This window comes from Athalia rosae, chromosome 1 (assembly GCF_917208135.1).
Source record: "Athalia rosae chromosome 1, iyAthRosa1.1, whole genome shotgun sequence".
Classification (NCBI taxonomy): Eukaryota; Metazoa; Arthropoda; class Insecta; order Hymenoptera; family Athaliidae; genus Athalia; species Athalia rosae.
This window is the reverse complement of record NC_064026.1, coordinates 18,409,625-18,432,892: the sequence shown is the minus strand read 5'-3', so window position 1 is coordinate 18,432,892 and position 23,268 is coordinate 18,409,625. Positions and strand designations below refer to the sequence as shown.

The following is a 23,268-nucleotide window of genomic DNA, read 5'->3' as shown; positions in this document are numbered from 1 at the left end:
ATCCAATTCTCTTTGTAATTTATTTATTCGTGTATTTATTACATATTTCAAACGTTGTGAAATCGTTGAAATCAGAAACTGAAATGATTATATGCACGTGGTGCTGGTACTGCAGTCAAATCGGGAACGAGGACGAATAAATATCAACGTATGAGAACGGGAATGCATCAAGTCCGCATAACTACCGATAATTCCAATGAAGTGCGCGACAAACTGGCTTAGGCAAAGTCAAGTTCACGAATAACCAGACGAACAAAATGTCAAGATTAACCGATCAGGGAATACCGATGTTTCAACGCTAGAAAAATACGATAAAGAAAAGGAAAACTTGTATAATCAGGTGCCGCAGGCGGTTAATTGTAAATTAGAACTGTTTAATCTCCAGAGATATGAGCGAAAAATAGATGCGCCATATTGTTCGGGGGTAAAAGGGGCCAGTATTTAAATAATTCATTTCCTATACGATGAATTACATGGTTATTGAATAAGTTGAGTCACGTTTTATTGGTTTATTATACGTCTTAAAACGGTTAGAGTCAAGTCGCGGCTACGTCCCAGACTGTGAGAGAAAGAGATAGAATTGAATTCCCGTTTTGATTTGTTTCGTTTCTCGTGTATAAGTCGCTGAACCAAGATGCTATTTCGCGATAAGCTGTATCACAACGAATCGAAGTTGCAGAGGAATCTGATCCGTTTCGAATTTCTAAATTCAGAACTTGTTCGTTCATCTGTTTTTTGTGCATGAAAGTACATACATCCAAGTTTTCAGAGAGAACATGCCCTTATACTGACATTTGTTAAGGTGAAAAAATTTCCAATGGGGATACACAATTCACACGGTTATTAAATTCTGAGTGCAACCGCATAATCGTCGTTGGCATTAGATCGGTTTGAACGTGGTTTCTATTTCGTGGTGAGAATTGTCAATTCTCAACTGAATCATGGCGAAAAGGAAGAACAAAAAAAAAAGACGAATAAATAACTAAATTAAAAAAATAGACATCGACGTACGTTATTTGGTGAAGTATGAGTTCTAAAACTGTACCATTTCAATATATCTATGACTGTACTGCATTGACTTTGATTGGAAAATTGGAAATCTATTGTACGAAATCATACAATTAATTATTCAAGAATGACTTGCCAAAAGAGTGAACTGAACCGATCACGGTGTAATTATATTTCCGTCGGTTAAAAAAGTGCAGATCGTCACGGTGATAATCACCAATCTTATTGTAATCGGTCACGATAATTATCAAACTTGATCAATTCTTTCGAAATATGATGGTAACGAACTTACGACACGCGGTTAAAATGAGTTAACACTCATTTATATGCGAAAATAACGGTTGAACTTGCATCGCGACTATTTTTTTATTTTTCTTTCTACTACGCAGCTGGCGGTCGCGCGTTTGGTCCAGCCGAACAAGTATCGCAAAGAGAAATCGTAATCATGTCAAATAAATTTCATTTTAATAACGCTTCACTTGCTCGGGATAAATTGACGCAAGGTCTTCTTACACGCGACTATGTCGGCTTTATGAAAAATTGATCCTCAATATTTTATGGTTCGCATACAGAGTCCACGTATGGGGCACACATATATTTGAAACATGACAAATGATCGCATGCGAATCGAATGAAAACGCAATTCTTTCAAAGAAATTGCAACGCGTTCCACGCGTTACCGGTATGAAATTTCAAATCGTATATCGTCGCGGACGATTTTCCAATCGACGAACCTGATCTTTTTTATTTCCATGGATCCTGATCGTTCCTCTGACGTTGCAACGAAAGGTCTTTCCCTGTAGATCATATAGGTAGGCGAATAAAATCAAAATTCAAAGCATGTGAAAATAGTCTGGTTCCATTCAACAAATATTAGCATCCGTACGCGTAGATTAGAAACGAAAGATCAGTTGTAATTGTAGTCACGATGTGCGACATGTATGTAAAGTATGCTCAGTTTACATCACCTATACATTTTATATGTTTTTAACCTTATTTCATCGTTGACGTCAATGAAAATATCAATAACGTGTATACGTGCGATATACATTTTCAATTAGACGAGACTACTTTATTTTTCGTTTTTGTTTTCCTATTTAATTTCAATTCAGGGCACCCGTGATCAGGTTCTCGACCACCCATCGTGTGTCCTGTGTTATTCGTTCCGCAGCTATAGATTCGTTTTTAAAATTAACGTTGTAGGGCTGGCGGCTGAACTTTGTTTCGCAGTGGGTCCTTCAAGGAACACCCTTGCGTTTAAATTTGACATAAGATTCCCAGCCTCGGCTGCAGGCCTCCCTCCGGCCGCAAACCGGAGCCAGAATCTTAATGCGCAGACCTTCCGAACGCTCTGCAAAGCAAAAAGAATGCAGCTACTATATCTGCACAATAAAAACATCTGACAAATCTTTAAGAGGACGTAATAAAACTCACGGTGTCTTTGTGCAGTGGATCGAATATACGTAGAAATTTTTTTTTCCCAAATCCCACGATGAAATTCTCGATAATGTAAATATTCGTATGAAGAGATAAATTTCAAAACCGCTTTTGTATTTCCATACACGTTACCGCGGGCTCGCGTTTGATTCAATCTCTTGGAAAAGCACATGGTGATGATGATTGTAAGTTCACACCGCGGATTAGTTGGAATTCATATTCGGGGATTTTGTTTCTTCATCTCTTTGACTTTCTAAACAACATTACAGGCGTTACGTGCCGTTCGGCAGACTTGGAAACATTTTCAAACCTACCTGGACCATTACCAGAAACGCACGTAAAATCCTAGATGTATTATTTATTGCTACAGGATTAGACCGACCATAGCCGATCAATCGACATCCGACAGCGTTTCAACGGCTCATTCTAAAAGCAAACATCGATGACACATTTGAAATCACCTGCGTAAGCCACGAGGCGAGAAATTCCAACGATTCTTTAACTTTACGGTAGCTACGTGAATCGCATACCTTGATATGAGTATACCTGTATGTTTTTAAAGGCCGAGTATCCGAACGATGCGCTTTGGCTTCCTGGAAATATCGAGTTCAACATCCGAAAAACGCCTGTAGAGAATTCATAAGTTTTCTGCAACAGGAAACTTGTAGTCTGTAGCAACACCGCGTATCGTACGTGCTCGTAGCATCACCTGGTTGCACATATTTCATTCCGAGGATGATTTTCGTCAATTGTTGATTTGATTATATTTTTTCTTTCTATTTTGTTAACACCTCGTTACATTACACAAAGGTGTTGAGTAATCAGTACCAACTAAGGTGTGAATATATTGGTACAATGCTTGACAAAAATCTTAGCGTTTAACGATCGTAAAAATTTTTTTTCCAATCCGTGAGATTAATGTACAGGAAAGTTTTTGGTTACTTTTTTTTTCTATTTGATTTTTCATTTCTCTTATCTTTACTGCCGACGCGTGTTCTCTGCTGCTGGACACATGCTGCATGGTAATGTTTAAGGTAAATGGAAGATAGTCTTGCACGTGATTTTTGTTGACTTCAGACTTCGAACAATATTGTTAGAGGATATTTTTAGTTCTGTTAGAAGTGAGACGTCAAACAATATAGCGAAATTAGTTGATGATTTAACGAATTAGTGGGTTGCGTTTTTTTTCTTCTCTTTTTTAATGGAAAGTTCACGATCCCGGTCCCAGTTTCGCATAGGATTTTTTCGTTTGGGTTTCATTAAGGAACGATGATCTTTCGATTTCTATACGGGTATTTTTGTCCCCACATTTTTGAATTTTTCGTTGTGAACATGACAAACGCTCAGATTATTTCGATGAGAAAAAAATGAAAGAAAAATAATCAAATAAAATTCTCGTTTCGAATTATATTTTGCTCATCTTTTTTTTTTAATCATTAATCGGGATGGCGCCTAACGAGTTAAACGCTATTGTAAATATAAATGACGTGTTCGTAGGATACTGATAATATTCCAATACAGACTTTTTATTCTGATCCTAATCTTTACAGACGTCTATACCGACTACCAGGGAAACATTGCCTATTTGTCGGCAAGAATCGGTATGGTGGGGGACAACCCCAGTCGTATAAAACGACCGAGCACAAGAGAAAATCGTGCAATTCTGATCCGTCGTTGTGGCTGCGACGAGCCAAATTTATTTGATTATCGAATCGATTGTGATCAAACTGTCAAAAATTTTATCGATTCAAATATAAATGGGGGTGTGATTTTTCCATATCATCTATTTTTTTCGAATAAATTTTTATTAATTTATTCGAAATCGTATAAAGTGAACAAAAAATTAATTTGGCACAACCACAGCAACGGTTGTGATATAATTAAAAATAAATAATACACATTCGTAGTAGATACGTAAAAAGATATGTGCGTGAGAAAAATTTTTGAGAACGAGGGTCTGCAGGGCATCGATAAAACGTTTCTCACCGGTGCCGTTAAACCTCAAGAAGAAAAGCAAATGCAACCGGATAATCATTACGATGAAAAATTACTCAAGGCTAAAGATCATTACATAAAACGGCATGAAGAAATGTTAAAACGAGAAGCGGAAATCGCTAAAGAAAATGAAATGATTGAACCGGAAATACAGAGCGATATTCTCGCCAAATCCACCACCTACTACATTCGCTTCGTTAAGCACATCTCGAAGTATAGCATCATGTGGAAACAGTCTCAGGCGTACAAGTGAGTATTTTATTCGTAACAATTGTGATCAAATTTAGGTGCAGGTTTCATTCAATGCGGCGCTATAATTAATTATTGGGGGGGAATAATTGCCCGCGGACGACTGTGTATCGTAACTTCGTCGTTCGTAAACCGATTGAAACGAGTCCTTGAAAGTAATTTGTATTGCTTTTATCTTAACAGACTGGAAAACCTTATCACTCTACCTACGCAGTTCTAACGACGCAGGTGATAAAATTGTTTGTCTTTATTTCATTTTATTTCATCATTTTTTTTTTTTTTTTTTTTTTTTTTCTTTCAATTCATCCATTCCAATAGCTGGAGCAGCGCAAGTTGCGATGGCAACCGCAGCTGACCATGCAATGAAACATGTTTTTTTCATATCTCAACATCGCACTGCTATTTGTATGAATGTGTTAGAAAATCATCAGCGGTGCAGACCTTGAATTCTTAAAAAAATTGTATCTGCGTCCCGAATCGGAACGATATTTGAAAATTGATTGCGGACTATGACGGTATAACAAATGAGTGAGCGAAATGAAAAATACCCAATCGATCCGAGAAACGATTCGATTATGTCCGAACGATGTGGACCCGCGAATACAGGTGACGATCACGCTTGAAATCAACTTAATTTTACATACCTACGTAGGTATTCACGAAATACAGCTGTATAATCATACAATGAACTATCCAATCATTATCATCCGATGAGAGAGTAAGCAGAAAAAAGCGAAAGCAATTGATTGTGAAACAGCTAAAAATCTGTATCTTGCCGCGCCCTTTTTACGCCTTATCAGCTGCGATACGCGTCGAGGGGTCGTAATCTTCACTAGATCATTTTTCATGAACGTTACTCACGTTTGCGTACATCGATAGAAAAAATCTTCCAAAAGTGGAAATAAAAAAAAATCGAATTTAATCACATTTTGATAACATCCTCAAACGCGTTCCGTCTTTTTTTTCTCTGATAAATTCAGCAGTGGATTGTCATTTTACTTTTTTTTTTAATCAATCAAAGCGATATAAAGGGCGAGCAGGTGGAACGTAAAAACATAAAAACCTAACTATTCTATATTTCTATATTATACTAGTAGGTAATTGAAAAAATAACTGACGCCAATTATCATTTTCTTTGAACCAGTGTGAGATTTTCTCTGATAATCTATTATTAGAGTCTGTTGAACCTCCGTTTTTTGCATTATTAAATTATACCGAATGCTTACACGTAGAAAGAATCATGATGATAGAATAATCATTCGATAGTAATCTACAAATTGATATATTTGTGGATTGAAAGAGCAGATTATACTGATTTCGTAATTTGACAGAATCGCCGTCGACGTAATTTTTTTTCCTCACCTATTTAATTTTCGGAGCGATTATAAGCTCATCAGTTTGTTTTTCATTACGTCTTTCATTATTATGAATACAGTTGCGTTTGAGAAACCCGAAACTTATAGATTTACGATTGTTCACCCTACATTGCGTAAGCGATAATCATACTCTCAAAAGATTTGACTAATAATGGAACATACGATGACGATCAAAGATTTATGAAGTCGTTCATCATCGCGTCAGAGTTATCCCGTTTATTTGCATTTTATATTTTCGTAACGAGATGAAGAAGGATTATTATCATGACTTGGCAGCGAGCTTGGCAGCTTATTATACATATTTGCATCTGGTATACCTGTACAGGGTAGCCTGAAAAAAACCGTTCAATTTCCATAATGTGAATCCTATCGAACTTTCTTTCAATTCATTCGGTAATCACCTGCTGTCCTTCTGACAGTGACTTTTTAGAAACTCTTCTTTTTTATCAAGAGCGCCTGAATCTGCAAGGCGAATAAATTTTTGTAAATGAAGGTTTCATTCTTCCAGGATTCAGAAGTTGGGAAGTTTTATGGGATTCATTCGGTGCACATATGTGTTCAGCTTTTAAACCCATTTCAAAACAGGCGTTTTTCTTCTTTTTCTTTTCAACCCACCCTGTACGTAAATTGGCATCTCAGAAATAAAGGCTTTAAAGTCCACGGATAGATTATTCATGTAAACGCTACCAAATTTTTTTTTTCTAGACATCCGGACTCTGAAGTATGCAAAAAGATAACTCACGTGCGTAGGTGTGTTCTAGAAAAAAAAAATTTTTTTTTAAATTTCTGAAGCCCGTGACTGATACGAAACGGATCGTGCGGCAGCTGCGGTAAAACAAGAGCCAAGATGACATAATACTTCACTCTGTACACATGTACTTCAATTTTCTAGTTCCCTTACATTGGTTCAGTCAACCGCGCGTGACACTCAATTATCATGTCACGTGAATCAAAATTTGATATTCTGCCAATTCTTACACAGATAAAAAAAAAAGAACAGTTCACCTGAAATTTTGATGACATCAACCTTCACTCACGTGAGTGAGCTTTGATAAAATTAAATTTTTTTGACCAGCAGAAAAAGTATCGTCTGAATTGTACGAATTTCTAATGTTTTTAGAAAGTCAGCACCAAAAAACTTAAGCTCGACGTAGAACGAATCTTCAATATAAGTAAAGGTAACTTGGATCCACCTTCATACACTCGGTAATTGAATCCGACATCAGGATTACTGCGATGAATAGTGGAATTGTTCGCAGGTATCGCAATATGTAGCGATGAAAAAAGTGAAAGAATTGAGTGAAATAAAATGAAAAAAACAAGATATGCCCTGATCAAATGACGACTAGATGGCAACGTGCCATCCTGCACGTTTACCAGCTCTGATAAGTGGTTAAACGTAGGCAATCGTTGGCTGGGTTCGATATACCAATATACCTATATACATTTGTCACACACGTGGCCCACAAAGAACGAACGTACGTACATATATGCATGGGTATATCATATACGTATTGTGTATAATCTATGTACTACCTACATTAAAACACGATCGTGCGAACTCGTCAAGGAATTGCACGGTTAAACGAATCAGCTGACGCGGCTATATATGTGACAATATGATATATATATCCTTCATACCGATATACATATTATGTATGTATTTGCATGTATCTGTGCCTATATGCATTACGGCAATCGCCACGGCTTTTGTACAGCTTGTATAATACCAGCTGTTCGTGTAGGTAATTCATGCCGTTCAAACGCATCCGATAAACTCCGGTCTATTGAACCGAATTATCTATCATGAGAACCCTGCTTGAACTTTGTATCGTGTTGTAGGGATCGGGAGAAAAAAAAATTAAATCAATAAAACAGAAAACAAAAATTTCATCAGGGCACATGTGCTACGTACATGATATTAAATTTAGGTCTCCTACACGTACTCAACACCTTTCTAACTAGTGAAATATAACCGGTTAAAACTCGATACGAGATAAAAATTTCCTTTTTTTTTTGTCTTTGCATCTTCTGATTTTTTGCGGGGCATTGTCGCGTGGAATAGGTATATTCCATACATCCTGTTGCCACGTGAAAGAGTGACCATTTTTTCGATCATATACGATTAGATTATAGGTATTAACCTTTCATATGTAATATAATACATCATATACTTAAGTATCCTGAGTGTATAACGAAAGGATAGATGGGAAATTCAGGGCATTTATGATCGATCTTCGAGAAGACAGAATCTGGTTTCCAAAAACTGTACAAGAAAATTATCTGCCTCCATTTTGTATTTTTGATATCAAAGTAAATATAAACAAAATCAAATACACTCTATTGGTACGTCGTATATCGAAAAAGAAAAGACGAAAATTTATTTCAGGTGTTTTCTGCGGGTGGTAATATACAACCTGAAAGGATCAGTGAATAAATGCTCGTGGAGGTCAGAATTCCAAATGTTTACGGATTCCAATAAAAAAAAAATACATCTATATCCATGCACGATCGATCTTTGAGAACGTAGATCAATGTGAAGGATAGATCGTTCTCCATATTTATGAATTGCATTGAGTAGAAAGTACACCCCCAAAACATTGGCGCAATTGCGTAACTGACCTATTTGTGGTTACTAATTTAGAAAATGTGCGTACGTGACCGGTTCACTCTAGGGTTCACTATACCTATAGTATTCGGTATGCGATAGGTTTGTTTGTATGCTCTATACGTTAAGTACATAGATATACGGTACATAAGTATAGATATACGGTACATAAGTATACATGTACGTAATAGACATAGATCAATAGGTAAATAGATTTGTACACCACCGCGGATAACTTAAGTAGTCGCCGAGATTGCTTGCTAACGTCAACCAACTTATAAATTACTAACATTACATTGTAAAGCTTGTATTATACAAGTATGAATAATGTGCCATTGATATTCATATATATGTATACTGCATATATGTACAACCAACTGCATGCAACCGTCTTACGCGCGTTGATGATATAATTCAATAAACCATGAATACAGATTTTTTCTTCCATCATCCATTATGATACGCAAACGAATAACAACGTGCCGGTATATCCCTATAAGGTATGTTAAAATTGAGGGGTGTGAAGAGTAAATGATCACGCTGTCAAATATACCTTATGTATATAGATATACCCATTGCTATAATAGCAAATTTGCGATTCGCTCATAGTCGAAGATGATGTACTACGATTCTATTCGCACTTACATTAACGGTTTCTTCGTTGGGATTATTTACGCAAAAAATAAATGAATAAATTCAAACTTAGATCCCCGACAAGAGTTTAAATTAGGACGACGAGTAAAAATTCAGTTTTTTTTGTCGGCCTCTCAAATTTATAGGGATTCTAATGATTGATCGAATTTTCATTGATGTTTAGTCAATTGACGGATGTTAGTGTCCGTCCATACACGTGCTTGTGCTGTTTAACATTTCTTTTTTCTCTCTCTACCATGCAAAGATTTCGATAATCATTTCAAGTGAGTCATGATGACGCGAATCGATGAACACGTGAAGTGTATAATCAGAAATAATCAGAAGTCAAAAATATAATTCGTAGTTTGCTCTATGACCAATCAAATTTTATAAATAACATACAACATGCGTATCATTTGTTCTGATAAAAATAGAAAAGAAAATTTCTAAAAACTGGAAAACTTGTTCGTTTTGGCACCTCGACTAATTGAACCTTTGAGGAATCGATCGGAGGATTTTTTCCTCATCGACTGACAGTTTAACATGATTCTACTAATTGCCACAATGAATTAAATACATTCCATTCGATCTAAAAAGGAGATACTACTTGTTGAATGGTGATCGACCTTTCCGACAAAAAAAGGATTGGTCTTTTTATTTCTACTCTGCCTTCGTGGGAATTATGTGTACAAAGAATAGTTGAAAGAAGATTTCAGATTTTTTATTGCGAAGAAGGCTCAAATCATTTTTGACCAACTGACGTTACCGAATCAATTCTGAGTTTGCCGTCATTCATAAATTTTATGCTTGGCAAAATCGGTAGTAAGTTTAATTTTTCATCTACGTTTTAATGCAGTAAAGAGATTTTATCCAAATTGTAAGATTGAAAAATCCTTGTTCATATTTTTCATTAACAAATAATAATGTGCTTCTCAACGGTCATTATTTCTATTCCGTTATGATTTTTTATCGCAAATCAATAGACAGGAATGATTTTTATCTTTACTTCTGACTGATTGTGAGCTATATTGGATCACAAGTTAAAGTATTATAATGATAAAATTATAATCATTATTTCTACACTTCGAATATCGTACGCATTTTCTGTAGAGTTTCACAAGAGAGCATCTGCTATCTGTATACGTATAAAAATCTCTCGTAAAATTCTCTGGCAGAAGATGATTTAAAAGAAATAAAAGCCGACGTGACAATATCAAGGTACTGCAAAGTTACTGGTTAAATTTTCAACTAATAAGCCAAGTTTATGCTCAACATGATCTTTCACAAAAAAAAATAAAAAATAAAACATGAAAATAAAATATAGCACCTTGGATCATGGACAGCTTTTCTCGAAATAGTAAAAAAAGTAGTAAAGATATTTGACGTGTATGACATACCTACATACAATGTACTGTACAACTCTAAGTCCACATTTAATCTATTACTACCACGTAATTCGCACAGCTATCTTTATGCGCTGTTTATGAAAACCAAGGAATAATTCAAAACACCGACTAAAACTCGAAGAATGATCTCTCAGTATATTGCAAGTCATTAGGTACACGAAGTTTCTTAATATTCAATTGCAATAGTCTGCAGCGTATAAGTTACACTTCTATATACACGAAGCCGACTTACAAACGTAGATATGGTAAATCATTTTGGACTAAGGTTTTCTTCGTTATCGGAAAGAAGATTGATTGAAGGTCATCGTGGTATCGGTACCCGAACTTTAGACCGTATATTTCACTGGTGGATTAATTTTATTTTTTCTTCCATCTGATACACAGTTTTTCAACCCCTGCGAATTAGTCATAATTTTATTCAGTCTTTTGTTAGTTTCTCTGAATCTGTTGCAGTAGTAAAAACGTGTGAGATATCGGAAAGGTCCATTCATGTCATAAAATTCTTCAGTAGATGCCTCAACGCACCATGAGAAAAAAAAATAATAAATTGTCTCTTCTTTCAATTTACAGAATTCTTTTCTACACGACGCAACCAGCTCACGTAATAATGATTGCCGCTGTTCTTTGCGTGACGTCTGCTCTGGTTCCATCAACGGAACGTACCAATGGAGCCGGTCATCCACATTCCCCCACCGCTTCCTTCATTTATCTCACTTCTTTTATAATGCACCTGGGTGCACAGATCTGGATGACTTTTGTGTCAGGTAAGAATTATTACGTTTGCATGCTATTGGAAGGCTTAGTTAGTATTTCTCAGTATTGATTGCATCTCTGATTGAGTGAATATATTCTAGTTTGCTTTTTATTTCCATTTTAAAGGACTTTCCCTCTACTTTGCGCTACCGAGACACACATTTGGAGAAGTACAACGTATTCTGTTTCCAAGATATTTTACCATGAACGCTTGTCTCAGTCTAGTGACTCTCCTGATATTTGTCAAACATCATCCAACCAACACTTGGGACTTGGAAATTGCAATTCAGGTAATTGAGAGAACACCCAAACACAAAATTCTCCCAAGTCAATATGTGAAACTCACCGATCAAATTACTCATTTATGAAACAATTCCTGTATTTTCTTCTGGCCAAACAAAGAATACCCATTATTTTCACAGGTCATAGCAATGACAGCAGCCTTTTTCTTGGAGCTATTGATACGTTTATACATGACGCCACCACTCTTGCGCCTGATAACAGCTAAACTTGTTCTTGAGCGCACAGCAGGAGTTGGGACTGAAATTGGTCGGCATAATGCAGGTCCTCTGAAGCACTGTCCACACTACTTGATGGTTCACAGTAATTTCCGTCGTGTTCACATATCCATTGCTATGGGTAACATGGTGACTATGGCCTGCACAGTTCTTCATCTCCACTACATTGCAAACAAATTATGTGTTGTGTAATAATTATATTATTATTAGCCCTGCTGGAGTAGAGAAATATCGACATATGAAAAGTATATTGGCGTAGAACTTTCGCATATGTGTCGCTTACTAGTTTATTGTAAACTTTCTCAGATATCAAGCTTCTATCGAAAGCTACGGGTGTGACCAACTTTATCCGATATATTGAATGTAAATACAATGTACGCAAATATGACAGCGATGAGACTGACGGTGAAAAAAAGTAAACTCTACGCGATTTTAGAAAAGTAACTGTTGAGGTTTCAATCTCAAAACGTAGGTGACAATTTGTTTTAGTTCAGGTTTCCTGAATACCCCTTTTGCAGCATTTCAATTTTACTTATCACGTACTTTTGCGATCATGTATAGTACATTGTATGATTCAATTAAACTACAATATCTTCTTGTAATTCTGCCATGCTACAGCAGCATACCAGTCTTTGATTACAAGTTCAAATAATTGTACATCTGGGCATGTTCTCTTATCATAGAACGTGCCATCAGACGTATTCGTACGATTATTATTTCACGGCAGAATCGATTCTGTAAAAAATTGTTTGTGACGGATGCTACATGAACAAAGAATTTGTTGAATATAAATGCTACCTTTTATTTTCAGGATGCTTATCATTTGGCAACAAATAATTGATCCTGAGGATAATTTTCATCAGAGGTAGCAAAACATTGCACTATATTTTTGCCAATACATGACTGTTAGGTAGATATGTTTGACTGTCAATGAAGTATCATTGACAAAGAGCAAAGAAATGCTGTACTGAGACTAGATCACTTTCAGTTAGAATGATTAATGAGCTATAATAAAATAAATATCCTATACTCAGTTGCCGCACTGCATAAAAATATCACGACCCTGTTGAAATATGGCATGATATTTTTTCCAAAAATTAGATGTGTAGAGAACATCAAAGTTGTTTAATCACATTTAGTCATAAAATTATGTGAAGCAAATTACTCTGCATCAGAGTAAGTGGTATTTATTGATCTAATAATACTAAAAGTTTGTAGGAGCTTAAAAGTTTATGAATTTACTGTTAAGAGCTCCTTGAGCAATAATGAATATTGTTTTATTTAGTGTAATCAAATTAAGCGTACGACGATTCCTAAACGGTCAACACCTTTTCTGAATTGCATGATTAATCACAGACAAGAGCTAGACAGCTCTGATATATCATTAGGGTTGTCTGATCCCTGAATTATATTATTAGACTGATATTTAATTTATAATCATATAGCACTAATTTTCATTTATGTAAATAATACACGGTTCCCTTCACAGAATAAGTTAAATTATGGATGCCCAATTCGCTCAAAAATATAATCATTTCTTTTTTGATACACTGTAAATTTTATTCTTTATTCTTATTTTCCATCTTATATTATGTTTCGAATTAGTATTAATATATATGTATATATACATCAAACTGAAATAAGTAAACTGTTCTATGTCCATCGTATACCGTATCTATTGCAGGCCTCATGGTGATGGGCTTAATAATCAGCATTGGCTCGACGAAAATAGTAGCAGGCAAAACACTACATCTACGACTACAATTCTTTCTTTTAGTTAATATTGCAAGTAACTATACGTATATTTACACACCTCATTCATCACAGTCATACGCAAAACAGCGTTCTTTATTTTTTCATGATGTGAATCAATGAGAACGGTCTAATCATGAAGTGAATTTTTATTGTCGAATATAGGTAAATATACTTGTATAAGTAATAACTTTAATCGTTATTTCGCTTCAACTTTTTTCATTCAACTTATGCCCTTGGTTGAAAAGTAAAAATTGAAGTTAACATGATTAAAAATTTCGCCTGATACAGGCTAATAACGCAATGGGTAAGATTATTTTATAATTGCTATGATGTGGTTTAATATTGAGAAATTAATGTTTCTAAAAAAGTATGAAATTCCTTTTCATTGAATGTGTTATCCAAAGCAAGCGAAGCATCAATCTTATCATTTTACTGCCTGCAGAATGTATGGGTGAAACTTTTGTTTCGTCCATTCAATTATATTATCACATTAGTTGGTTTTACCAGATGCAGAAACATTTCTTCTTCTTTTCAATTAAGGAGTCATCGCACAAAGATTTTACGTATTAAAAGATGATTGTTCAGAATTTTTGTTTGAACAATATTAGCACTAGAATATTAGCATTTCTTTTCTAATGTTCATAAAATTGTACACTCAATGAAGATGATACTCATTACATAGTTCTGCTGCTCTCACTCTAATTGTAATGTTGGTTTTCCCATTGAATGACTGATAAGTACAATTCATAATTACAAATAGATCTACGTGAAATCTTTGCCATTACACGGCAAGAATGATGGATACTACACGATAATTGGTATACAAAACTTTATTAACTCTAATCGCGCGAACATGTCAATTGAAACCAACGATATTTTGGCCTGTCTCTATTTGACTGTGGAACGAATCTAACATTGATTGTAAGTTAAACTACCGATGTTATCAATTGAGATGATTCTGTACGCTTTTATACAATAATACTATGATACTTGAATCACGGTACTAAATAATTCTAAAAGCTACTTATTCAGCTATTTATAAATAAAATGATACAAAACTAACATCACTTATCAGGAGCTTGAATCAAAGTTGTCGAACATTTTTGCATAAATGTATTCTCATAAAATTTTGACTATTCAAACGCGTGTGAACTTTGCTAGCTCCATAAATTGGATGAATTCTTTAGCTGACAACTGTGATCCTGTGCCGGAAAGAACGAATAATTACCAGGTATTGTTCATATGTTCCTCCCCTCCACCCCGCTCGGTCCTTCTCAGAACAAATTCATTATGTTAACCCATGTTAGTACATACACAACATCAAAATAGGTACGAGAATCAAAGCCATGGTACCCATGACTTACCATTAAGTGTAATAAATTCAATAATCATGAGAGTGACGGAGATATGATATCTTTTTAGATAATAATAGTACGATAAACTATAAAAATTTTGTAACGAATTATTTTAAAAGTGCTCACACAAGTATTGAAGTATTGAAGGTGAAGTTTGGTCAATGGCAAACTAATCACTTCTTGCATGTTTGTAAACATGGTCAATAATTGTCAAACATTAATGGAGAATCAGAAAAAAAAGACTAAAAAGATCGGTTCAAATAAATAATCATTCTACCATATAATTATTAATGTTCGAAAAAGTCTGTTTTAGTTGTGGCTAGGTCAACGTAAAAATGAACCGTATTTTTCGTTTTGTAAAAAGTTTGAAGCATCCATAGATGCAACCTCCAATTTCTGTGGAAAGTATTTGACCTACCTGGAATTAACTAAACTCGTAAGATTTCAGCAGCCTTGTTGTAACAGATTGCAATCCAATCTGGTTGCGTTGCACCCCACTGGATTTGATTAACTTCACCTTCCGCAGCGGTGTAAGCAAGAATTGGATCCTCTATAGCCCTAGGCATCTGCTGGATATCCCAAATCAGCGCTTGGTGATCATCACCGGCTGTGCAGATATGACAACTTGAATGTGGTGCCCAAGCTATCCCATTTACACTTGCTCTGTAACATATAAAACATTAAAATAATAATCTAAACATTACATTAATATTAATGTGTTTTTTTATTGGACAATCAGATCAGTGGTAAACTGACAAATGAGCAATGATCGTTTTCCGCATACCTGTGGTTATTTAGCCTGGCAACAGGTGTGCAGGGAACACGTACATCTAAAATTATAACTTCGCAAGCATCCATTGCAACAGTTGCTAAGTAATTAGGGTCTTGTTTATTCCACGCAAGACGTAATAGTGGCGTGTGTTGTGGATCTTCATATATAATTGTAGAATGTTCCAAGTGCCGTAAATCAAACATTCGTACCGATCCATCAGCTCCAACCGATGCGAACATATCTCTTCCTCCACCAGCTCGACTGAATGCAATGTCATAAACTTCCTTATCATGAGCAATCAATTGCGTTTTCACATGGCCGGTCACCAAATTCACTCGCCCTAGCACCTGCCCAGTCTCAAGACCCCAAATGGTACAAGTTGTATCTATACTCGAAGTCCCAATCAAATTTGGGTCTACCTCATTCCAATCAAACGAAGTTAGGGGTGCACAAAAATCAGAATTCTTATTATTGTTGAGAACACACTCTAGGCGGGTTTCTGGCTCTGCAGCCCGCCAAACTCGCAGATAATCCCCCGATGTTGCCAACAGGTCCGGAAATAAACCTATGGATAAAAGAAATGCTTAGAAATATCTTTGACAGTTTCATAGCAAAATGACTTGTTACTGTTATATTCCATGAATCTACATTTCATGTAGAATGGTTAGAATGACAATTGTTACCTTTGCTATCTGGTATCCACATAATTTTAGTTGTTGGGTAAGGATGATCAAAGGTACTTTTTGCACTAAACTCTGAAGTTTCTTCATCTAGAGAAACAATTTGTACTTTGTTGTTGTACTCTTCCACAAAGCTGCCTAATGCCAAACGAAATCTTTTGTCGGGACGTACCGACCAATTCATGCTATAAAGTGGCCACGGCGCTTCATACTTATAGATTTCTTTTCGTTTTGGTGGGACACTGTGCAGAGCCATATTCTATTGTTTATCTGTACTTTATTGATTGTTTTAACGACGAGTTTTTTTTTTGCAGCTGCACAGTGGCACAAGAGAATTTTGCGAGAAAATTCAGTCTTAACACCGCAATTAAGAGACCTTTTCAAAACACTGTAACTCAAATTTGAATTAGCCGCATGATTGATACAGTAGTTTTTCGTTTGTTAACTAGTGAGGAATGAACAAACTCGCGATATTTGTGAGAGATTAGTGACATAAATATCTCTGATGTTTAGCAACTGACGGAATATTTATGCTCATGCAACCACTGCCAACTTTTTTAGTAAACACAAACCGGACAAGCCATGGATATTTCGTCCATAAAGTACTCTCGATGCAGACTACTTCGTTCAGATCATCCAGAGATGAGTGGGCTCATCTTTTTACATTACTTATGTCGTTACTCGTAACAAAGACGGGAGCGCAGCACACCAAAACCCCAGCGTTCAGGGTGTTCAGGGACTCAGAAATGGATGCCATCCAGATGTATCCCAGATTCGCGCCAACGCTATCCAAAGACGCCATTTTTAAACGCGGTCAACATTTCACGTTGTTTTTGTAAACTGAACTGATTGAAGTTTAAGTCATACTTTAGGAATATTCTCTGATACCGTGCATTGCGTTTACATGTTCACTTGCATTACAATTGAAGAACGTGTGCGGTTTTTGCAAAGGACAGATATTTGGTTAGAAGTTTTTTCATCGTCTTAAGAACATCGTATCAGGACATAACCTCATTACAATGGGTCTATGGGTTGACAAATATCGTCCCACTAGCCTGGGTAAACTTGATTATCACACTGAACAAGCAGCTCACCTCATAAATATGGTAATCCTTTTTCAGAACTTTTTCATGCAAACATTGAAGTTCTCAGTCATGTTCTCATTATTACCAAACAAGGTATCATAATGTTTATATAGAACAAAATTTTTCTAACAATGATAAACCTCAGTCACAATCTTTTATGAATGATTTCATACTTGTGACAGAGCTTATTAAAATGTACATCTATTACCATTCCAGGTTCGACAAGGGGATTTCCCACATTTGTTAGTTTATGGACCTCCAGGATCTGGGAAAAGAACACGAATAATGGGGATCATCAGGGAATTATATGGACCTGGAGTTGAGAAGCTGAAGATGGAAAGCATGCAATTTGAGGTATTCCAATCACATTTGACAATGTCTAATTTTTGTAAGGCTGACAGATATTGCATATAATTCTCTCAAGCATCAAGACTAGGTTCGACAATATGTTTCCTTGTTGGTGTGCTGAAATCTATAAATTTGCTGATATTTTTAGACACCATCGAGAAAAAAACTTGAAATCATGACTGTAAGCAGTAATTATCACATTGAAGTTAATCCGAGCGATGTAGGTATCTATGACAGGGTCGTTGTAATGGACCTGATAAAAACTGTCGCTCAAACCCATCAACTTGACCCAATGGGTCAAAGAGAGTTCAAAGGTAATTTTCAACACATATGATCTCAACATAGATACGACAAGCAGTAATACGGTATTTTTTGTTCTTAAAACCATAAAGTATCTACTTTAATAAGAATCAAATTATTTCACAGTTGTACTGCTCACAAATGTTGATCAGCTGTCAAAAGACGCACAACATGCTTTGCGACGTACAATGGAAAAATATATAACCACTTGTAGGATCATACTTTGTGCCAATTCAACTTCCCGTGTCTTACCAGCTATTCGATCCCGTTGCCTGGGTATAAGAATACCTGCACCAAAAATCAATGAGATTACAGCTATCCTAGAATTAGTCTGCAAACGTGAAGGACTCACGCTGCCAAATAAATTAGCTGTAAGAATTGCAGAAGCTAGTGATAGAAATTTGCGGAGAGCCATTTTAATGTTGGAGGCGTGCAAAGTTCAACAGTAAGTAACTTCAACCTGGCTATTTTTCATTTTATATCACAAGAACACGTTCTGAGTGATTTTGGCTTTTACATTACAGGTATCCATTTACACCTGATCAAAATATCGCAGAACTTGACTGGCAAGTTTACATTCGCAACACTGCTAAATTGATAGTAGCAGAACAGTCACCAAAAAAACTACTGGATGTGCGAGGCAGATTGTACGACTTACTGACTCATTGCATACCTTGTGATCTAATATTTAAAGGACTCCTTCAAGAGTTGGTTAAAAATTGCGACCTTGAACTGAAAACTCAAGTTGCTACTACTGCTGCAGAATACGAACACAGAATGCATCACGGATCAAAAGCCATATTCCATTTGGAAGCGTTTGTCGCAAAATTCATGGCAATATACAAGAAATTTATGGATAACAATCTCGCAGCCTTCATGTAATGATTATTCAGCGTTATTGGGAAAAGTAAAATAATTGGCTCAATTTTGTTAAGGTCTCAAAGTGTGTATGTTTTGTAAAAAATAAAGTTGTTATTTATTACGTTCCTGTTTTTCAGCAACCAATCACCAATTATAATTGAGCTCCTTTGGTTCCAAAAACCATGCATTCGGATCTTCAATTAAGTATATGCTGGACACTTGACTATGGCATGGCAATCTCAGCTCAATTGTTTCCACTAGCCAGTAGTTGATTTCGAAACTTACTTTCACAAGTCTGTTGATATGGAATACCAAATTCTTTTATTCAACATTTTTTACATCTGACAGAACAAATAATTCGAACCTTGTCACAATACAGCAAATCAGCATAATTGGACAAGTAATACTAGTAATTTTGCTTCCACTTAGTTTTCAATAAATACCTGTTCTCCTGTAACAGTTTCAAAGTAGTGCCATTACCACAGCTAAAACACCTGCTGATGCCACCATAATGTATCCAGTGGTATAGACGTCTTTAATAGTAAGAAACATCCCCAAGTCCCAAGCCTATGAGAATCGAGTATTGGAGTTTTAATCAAGGAATGAAAATATGCGTCAAACACAAGAGAGTTCATATTTATAAGATCGTACTAGATGCCGAATTCCATTGCAAAAGTGAAACGTTGCTGGGAACGCGAGTGCGGTTTTGCCTAGTAAAACTACAGCAGTTGGTAGACACAAGCCATGAATACCAGCAATCAGACAATTTACTCCACCAGGCATAAAAAGTGTACCTAAATCAGGATATGAATGATTAATATGGCAATTTAGTACAAAAGATGACATGCATTGTTTCTTATTTATTCATTTACTCAGGCCAATTATAGCTGCATATCCAGACAAGATTATTCCAGTAGCTCTGTGCGTGACCGAAAGCAGAGACGTTATTTGTACTTGATAAATTGTCAAATGGGGGGACAATGGTCTCTTCAGGCGCATATTCTTTTGGTCATGGCTTTCATCAAAGACAACTCTTTCTAAGGCAGTATTTGTTGAGGAAATGGCAAGATTTCTGAAAAATACATGTTCGTCAAATATTTTCATCTGCTTGCTACCCATCTACTTTGACAAGATATTCGAAGCAAAATGGGCATACGTTTTGGACGAACATACGTATAGAAAATATGCTTCATTTGAGTGAATTATGGAGGCAGAGATTAAACAAGCACGAATAGAATCGAGCAAATGTCAGAATATTAAATTTATTAGCTAAATTTAATTCATCACAGGTTATGTGATTTATGAATAAGGTGTAAAATATTATGTAACTCACTTGCTGGTGTAGAATCCACGAAAATTATTGATAGCCAAATTGCGTCTGCAGAGCAGTCTGAAATTTCAATTACACTAATGAGATATCGTCATTAATCACTCCTTTGTTTACAAGCAATAAATAATTAATAAATATGAATAAGTACCTTGTGTAACTGAGAGCCATGTTACTGATATAGAATAGGCTGATGTAAATCCGTAAGTATCGCCCCTATCAAATCGATGAGAATCCACAATTTTCGGTCGAAGCGTAGTCCTAGATTATAATTAATTGAGTGAGCTTATTTTGGCGAACAAATACTCTGATTGAGATTACCCGCGCCGCACCGAAAAAGATCCTTCACTTGGTTTCTAGGACGAGTGAACAAGAATAATAACATGGATATATCATAGATTGAAGTTGCAGCTTCTGAAATTTATTGGACATGGGATTACCTTCAGGACAATTCTCTGTTTTCTGTTGAACCGTTATCGTTGGTTGTTGCTTTACTCAACTACAGTGGTATGTCCATGATAAGCGCTGGTGTACTTGGCGCTCACCGACCTTTGCTTGTTGTACGTACGTACTTCGAATCGTCTAGTTGATCTCCACGTAACTTGTAAATTTAACTGTAAGTACCTGATATTGAAGAATTCTAAAACTTAAGATAATCAATTGAAGAATCCAACCTCATTTACGTATACATAAGGTCGCTAAATTCAACGCATTAAATTTAGTGATACGTATTAATAGTGGCGATACTGGACGCAACAAGTCGAAGCCGGTAACCATTGTGAATAATTTTTGAATTTTTGCCGAAACTCGAACATCTCTGCGGTCGATTTGAAGTGCATAATCGGTGCATACAAATATATGGGAGCATTCTTACCAGATCTCTGCTCTTCCTGCCACGAAAATTGGTAAGTTTTGATCTTATTATTGGCACAGTATATAGAATATATGTATAATTCCGCTTGGGGAAAAAATCGAAACCAGCCGAGGATGCTACCTGATTAAAGGTATTTTGGAAACGCGTCATTTCAGGTGGTTCTAATTGTTAGTACTAAGATCCTAAAAATTGGATCTTATTACACAAATAAATTTTTTACCCATAGGTGTAACTGAACGTACGTACGTAAACTTCACAAACTTCACAAAATTAAAACATCATTTAGGTTCGTTGAACGTGAAGCAGAAAGTCACCAATTGAGTTATACAACTTTGACTTTTAGACAAGGATTGTTCCAGAGGACGATGCCATATTGCTGTGTCTAAAAAATCTCGTCTTCAACATTGATTGTCTATGAAGGTAAAACTTGTTATTAAGTATGTTTTAGAGTATTTCTTTGAATTATCCGTGAAAACTTTTCTGTTATTTCAAAAGTGGAGTCAATCATTTATTATAGGTATACATATTTAAAACAATCCTATATTTCCCCCGCATTTCGTGACGCAAAAAAACGTTGAAATATACAATACATGAAATTACATTGATATTTTGTCGAGAGAACTCTAGTTGTAAACGATGTCACAATTTGGTAAAGCTTTAGTAAGATTTTCTATAACTTTGTTTTTATCTTTGATGAGTGGCAGATTTCCCAGTTTCAATGTCTTCAAGTTTCTGCAAAAAATAACCAGGAGTTAAGTTACAAAATTGATACACAAAATTACTAAATACCTACGAGAGTTTATCTATTTTGTTCAGAGCCTTCTCCGAAATATTTGCACAGTTGTTTACTTCGAGATTATTCAAACTGTCTTTTAAGATAGAAAGAAGAGGAATGGCTGGATCCTCAATATAGACACAGTTAACTAACTTCACTTCGTTTATGTGGTTGCATCCCTCTGGAAAAAATTAAATTACAGAAAATTTCGAGTTCATCACTTTAGTAATATATGAGGATCCACTCACTGAAATGTGGGAAGCCAATGTGGCTGATTGCAGAATCAGTAGCATCAACTACTTGAATATGTTTACGTGGTTCGTCTAATGACGGAAGAGCATTGTAATCTGAAAGCAAAGGTCCACCCTCTGTCCACTTGATTGCAGCTCCATTTTTCAATAACCATTCAGCACACGCTCGATCGGATCCAACCTCTGCAACGCGCCGTGTGTCAACACTTGAAACAACCAATTGTTGGTGAAAAAGATGGTATATATATATCAACAGAAAAAATGAACATAATATTCATGAGATTCTCCAAGTTCTATAGATTCTCTAAAGGTGATTATTATTAGTGCATCAAATTTTTACTTGTTAAACATAAGAGTGATCCAATAGAACATTGGTCGTCGTGGTACTGACTGTGGCTCCAGAAATTGATGAAGGTTGCTAGAAAACTACCAAAAATATTAATGGACATGAAACACCGACAATAAGGGTTTATAATAAATGTGGTAGTTAGTGCGATAATGAATGTGACAAATACCAAAGACTTCCATACTACACGGGTTGCCATACTCAAGTTTTATTTACAAACTTGTTTTTTCGTAGCCAAGAGTCTGGTTCAATAATATCGACTGCGCAGTTATGTACGTTATTAGATGCACCATACACAATTATACCGACTATTCAGAAAAATACTGCTGAAAAAAAATTACTAGTTAGTTATCGGTGACTTTAAATTCATTGCGGCCGAAATATTATTGCACCGGCTGTTGCACCGGCATACACACGAACTGGGAACCTGCAATTCGTCATCCACATGCGCGATCCTAGCAACTGAAAAATTTAAATTTCACCGGGAATTGGATGCGACCAAAGATTTGTTGAATGCGCTTGTTGGTTGACTGATTTCGGTAGAGAATTATTATAT

General features: G+C 35.8%; 5 protein-coding genes and 2 long non-coding RNA genes across 12 annotated transcripts; 3 read left to right on the top strand and 4 right to left on the bottom strand.

Annotated features, from left to right (window-relative positions):
- Window positions 1-4: 4 nt before the first annotated feature.
- LOC125502010 lies at window positions 5-4,012 on the bottom strand. The gene is made up of 4 exons (XR_007279813.1): window positions 2,992-4,012; window positions 2,760-2,871; window positions 2,443-2,698; window positions 5-2,359 (listed from the first exon to the last, which is right to left on the bottom strand). It is a non-coding gene; the product is annotated as an uncharacterized LOC125502010 (long non-coding RNA).
- A 110-nt stretch (window positions 4,013-4,122) lies between these two features.
- Window positions 4,123-13,540, top strand: LOC105692835 (transmembrane protein 205). The gene is made up of 4 exons (XM_012412318.2): window positions 4,123-4,689; window positions 11,283-11,476; window positions 11,592-11,755; window positions 11,888-13,540. Exons 1-4 carry the CDS (start codon window positions 4,370-4,372, stop codon window positions 12,173-12,175), a joined length of 966 nt encoding a protein of 321 aa, XP_012267741.2. The 5' UTR covers window positions 4,123-4,369; the 3' UTR covers window positions 12,176-13,540.
- Window positions 13,541-14,266: 726 nt separating this feature from the next.
- Window positions 14,267-17,083, bottom strand: LOC105692834 (DDB1- and CUL4-associated factor 7). 2 transcript variants are annotated; one of them, XM_048659363.1, is made up of 4 exons: window positions 16,549-17,083; window positions 15,878-16,430; window positions 15,512-15,756; window positions 14,267-15,008 (listed from the first exon to the last, which is right to left on the bottom strand). In XM_048659363.1, the coding sequence occupies exons 1-3, from the start codon at window positions 16,799-16,801 to the stop codon at window positions 15,522-15,524; spliced, it is 1,041 nt and encodes a 346-aa protein (XP_048515320.1). In that variant the 5' UTR covers window positions 16,802-17,083; the 3' UTR covers window positions 14,267-15,008; window positions 15,512-15,521. The 2 variants fall into 2 exon arrangements, with proteins under 2 accessions (XP_048515320.1, XP_012267740.1); XM_012412317.4 differs by having other exon boundaries at window positions 14,267-15,756.
- A 432-nt stretch (window positions 17,084-17,515) lies between these two features.
- Window positions 17,516-19,260, top strand: LOC105692833 (replication factor C subunit 3). Its single transcript, XM_012412316.4, has 5 exons — window positions 17,516-17,651; window positions 17,847-17,984; window positions 18,127-18,292; window positions 18,405-18,723; window positions 18,803-19,260. Exons 1-5 carry the CDS (start codon window positions 17,565-17,567, stop codon window positions 19,158-19,160), a joined length of 1,068 nt encoding a protein of 355 aa, XP_012267739.2. The 5' UTR covers window positions 17,516-17,564; the 3' UTR covers window positions 19,161-19,260.
- Window positions 19,209-20,913, bottom strand: LOC105692793 (succinate dehydrogenase cytochrome b560 subunit, mitochondrial-like). Of its 3 annotated transcripts, none has more exons than XM_048659413.1 (6): window positions 20,618-20,862; window positions 20,473-20,529; window positions 20,012-20,211; window positions 19,791-19,933; window positions 19,583-19,706; window positions 19,209-19,434 (listed from the first exon to the last, which is right to left on the bottom strand). In XM_048659413.1, the coding sequence occupies exons 1-5, from the start codon at window positions 20,635-20,637 to the stop codon at window positions 19,602-19,604; spliced, it is 525 nt and encodes a 174-aa protein (XP_048515370.1). In that variant the 5' UTR covers window positions 20,638-20,862; the 3' UTR covers window positions 19,209-19,434; window positions 19,583-19,601. The 3 variants fall into 3 exon arrangements, with proteins under 3 accessions (XP_048515370.1, XP_012267667.2, XP_012267666.2); XM_012412244.3 differs by lacking the exon at window positions 19,209-19,434 and having other exon boundaries at window positions 19,442-19,706; window positions 20,618-20,727; window positions 20,788-20,913; XM_012412243.3 differs by lacking the exon at window positions 19,209-19,434 and having other exon boundaries at window positions 19,442-19,706; window positions 20,618-20,727; window positions 20,799-20,901.
- LOC125502011 lies at window positions 20,900-22,896 on the top strand. 2 transcript variants are annotated; one of them, XR_007279815.1, is made up of 3 exons: window positions 20,900-21,082; window positions 21,205-21,371; window positions 21,684-22,896. It is a non-coding gene; the product is annotated as an uncharacterized LOC125502011 (long non-coding RNA). The 2 variants fall into 2 exon arrangements; XR_007279814.1 differs by having other exon boundaries at window positions 21,567-22,896.
- Window positions 21,822-23,096, bottom strand: LOC105692829 (ATP synthase subunit s, mitochondrial). 2 transcript variants are annotated; one of them, XM_012412309.4, is made up of 5 exons: window positions 22,882-23,093; window positions 22,707-22,792; window positions 22,364-22,572; window positions 22,134-22,296; window positions 21,822-22,072 (listed from the first exon to the last, which is right to left on the bottom strand). In XM_012412309.4, exons 1-5 carry the CDS (start codon window positions 22,909-22,911, stop codon window positions 21,964-21,966), a joined length of 597 nt encoding a protein of 198 aa, XP_012267732.2. In that variant the 5' UTR covers window positions 22,912-23,093; the 3' UTR covers window positions 21,822-21,963. The 2 variants fall into 2 exon arrangements, with proteins under 2 accessions (XP_012267732.2, XP_012267731.2); XM_012412308.4 differs by having other exon boundaries at window positions 22,364-22,549; window positions 22,707-23,096.
- Between the last annotated feature and the right edge of the window lie 172 nt (window positions 23,097-23,268).

Excerpts from the sequence above, each read along its gene's own strand:
- LOC105692834 (XM_012412317.4), bottom strand. The coding sequence starts at position 16,801 with ATGGCTCTGCACAGTGTCCCACCAAAACGAAAAGAAATCTATAAGTAT. Across the intron at positions 16,431-16,548 it reads GTGGATACCAGATAGCAAAG|GTTTATTTCCGGACCTGTTG; the intron begins GTAACAATTGTC and ends TTTTATCCATAG. Across the intron at positions 15,757-15,877 it reads GCCAGGCTAAATAACCACAG|AGCAAGTGTAAATGGGATAG; the intron begins GTATGCGGAAAA and ends TATATGTTACAG.
- LOC105692835 (XM_012412318.2), top strand. The coding sequence starts at position 4,370 with ATGTGCGTGAGAAAAATTTTTGAGAACGAGGGTCTGCAGGGCATCGAT. Across the intron at positions 4,690-11,282 it reads AAACAGTCTCAGGCGTACAA|AATTCTTTTCTACACGACGC; the intron begins GTGAGTATTTTA and ends TTCAATTTACAG. Across the intron at positions 11,756-11,887 it reads ACTTGGAAATTGCAATTCAG|GTCATAGCAATGACAGCAGC; the intron begins GTAATTGAGAGA and ends TTATTTTCACAG.
- LOC105692793 (XM_012412244.3), bottom strand. The coding sequence starts at position 20,637 with ATGGCTCTCAGTTACACAAG. Across the intron at positions 19,934-20,011 it reads TGCAGCTATAATTGGCCTGA|GTACACTTTTTATGCCTGGT; the intron begins GTAAATGAATAA and ends ATCCTGATTTAG. Across the intron at positions 19,707-19,790 it reads GCAATGGAATTCGGCATCTA|GCTTGGGACTTGGGGATGTT; the intron begins GTACGATCTTAT and ends CGATTCTCATAG.
- LOC105692829 (XM_012412308.4), bottom strand. The coding sequence starts at position 22,911 with ATGGCAACCCGTGTAGTATGGAAGTCTTTGGTATTTGTCACATTCATT. Across the intron at positions 22,550-22,706 it reads ATCACTCTTATGTTTAACAA|AGGTTGGATCCGATCGAGCG; the intron begins GTAAAAATTTGA and ends GGCGCGTTGCAG. Across the intron at positions 22,297-22,363 it reads CATTGGCTTCCCACATTTCA|AGGGATGCAACCACATAAAC; the intron begins GTGAGTGGATCC and ends AATTTTTTCCAG.
- LOC105692833 (XM_012412316.4), top strand. The coding sequence starts at position 17,565 with ATGGGTCTATGGGTTGACAAATATCGTCCCACTAGCCTGGGTAAACTT. Across the intron at positions 17,985-18,126 it reads TGGAAAGCATGCAATTTGAG|ACACCATCGAGAAAAAAACT; the intron begins GTATTCCAATCA and ends TGATATTTTTAG. Across the intron at positions 18,293-18,404 it reads GGGTCAAAGAGAGTTCAAAG|TTGTACTGCTCACAAATGTT; the intron begins GTAATTTTCAAC and ends ATTATTTCACAG.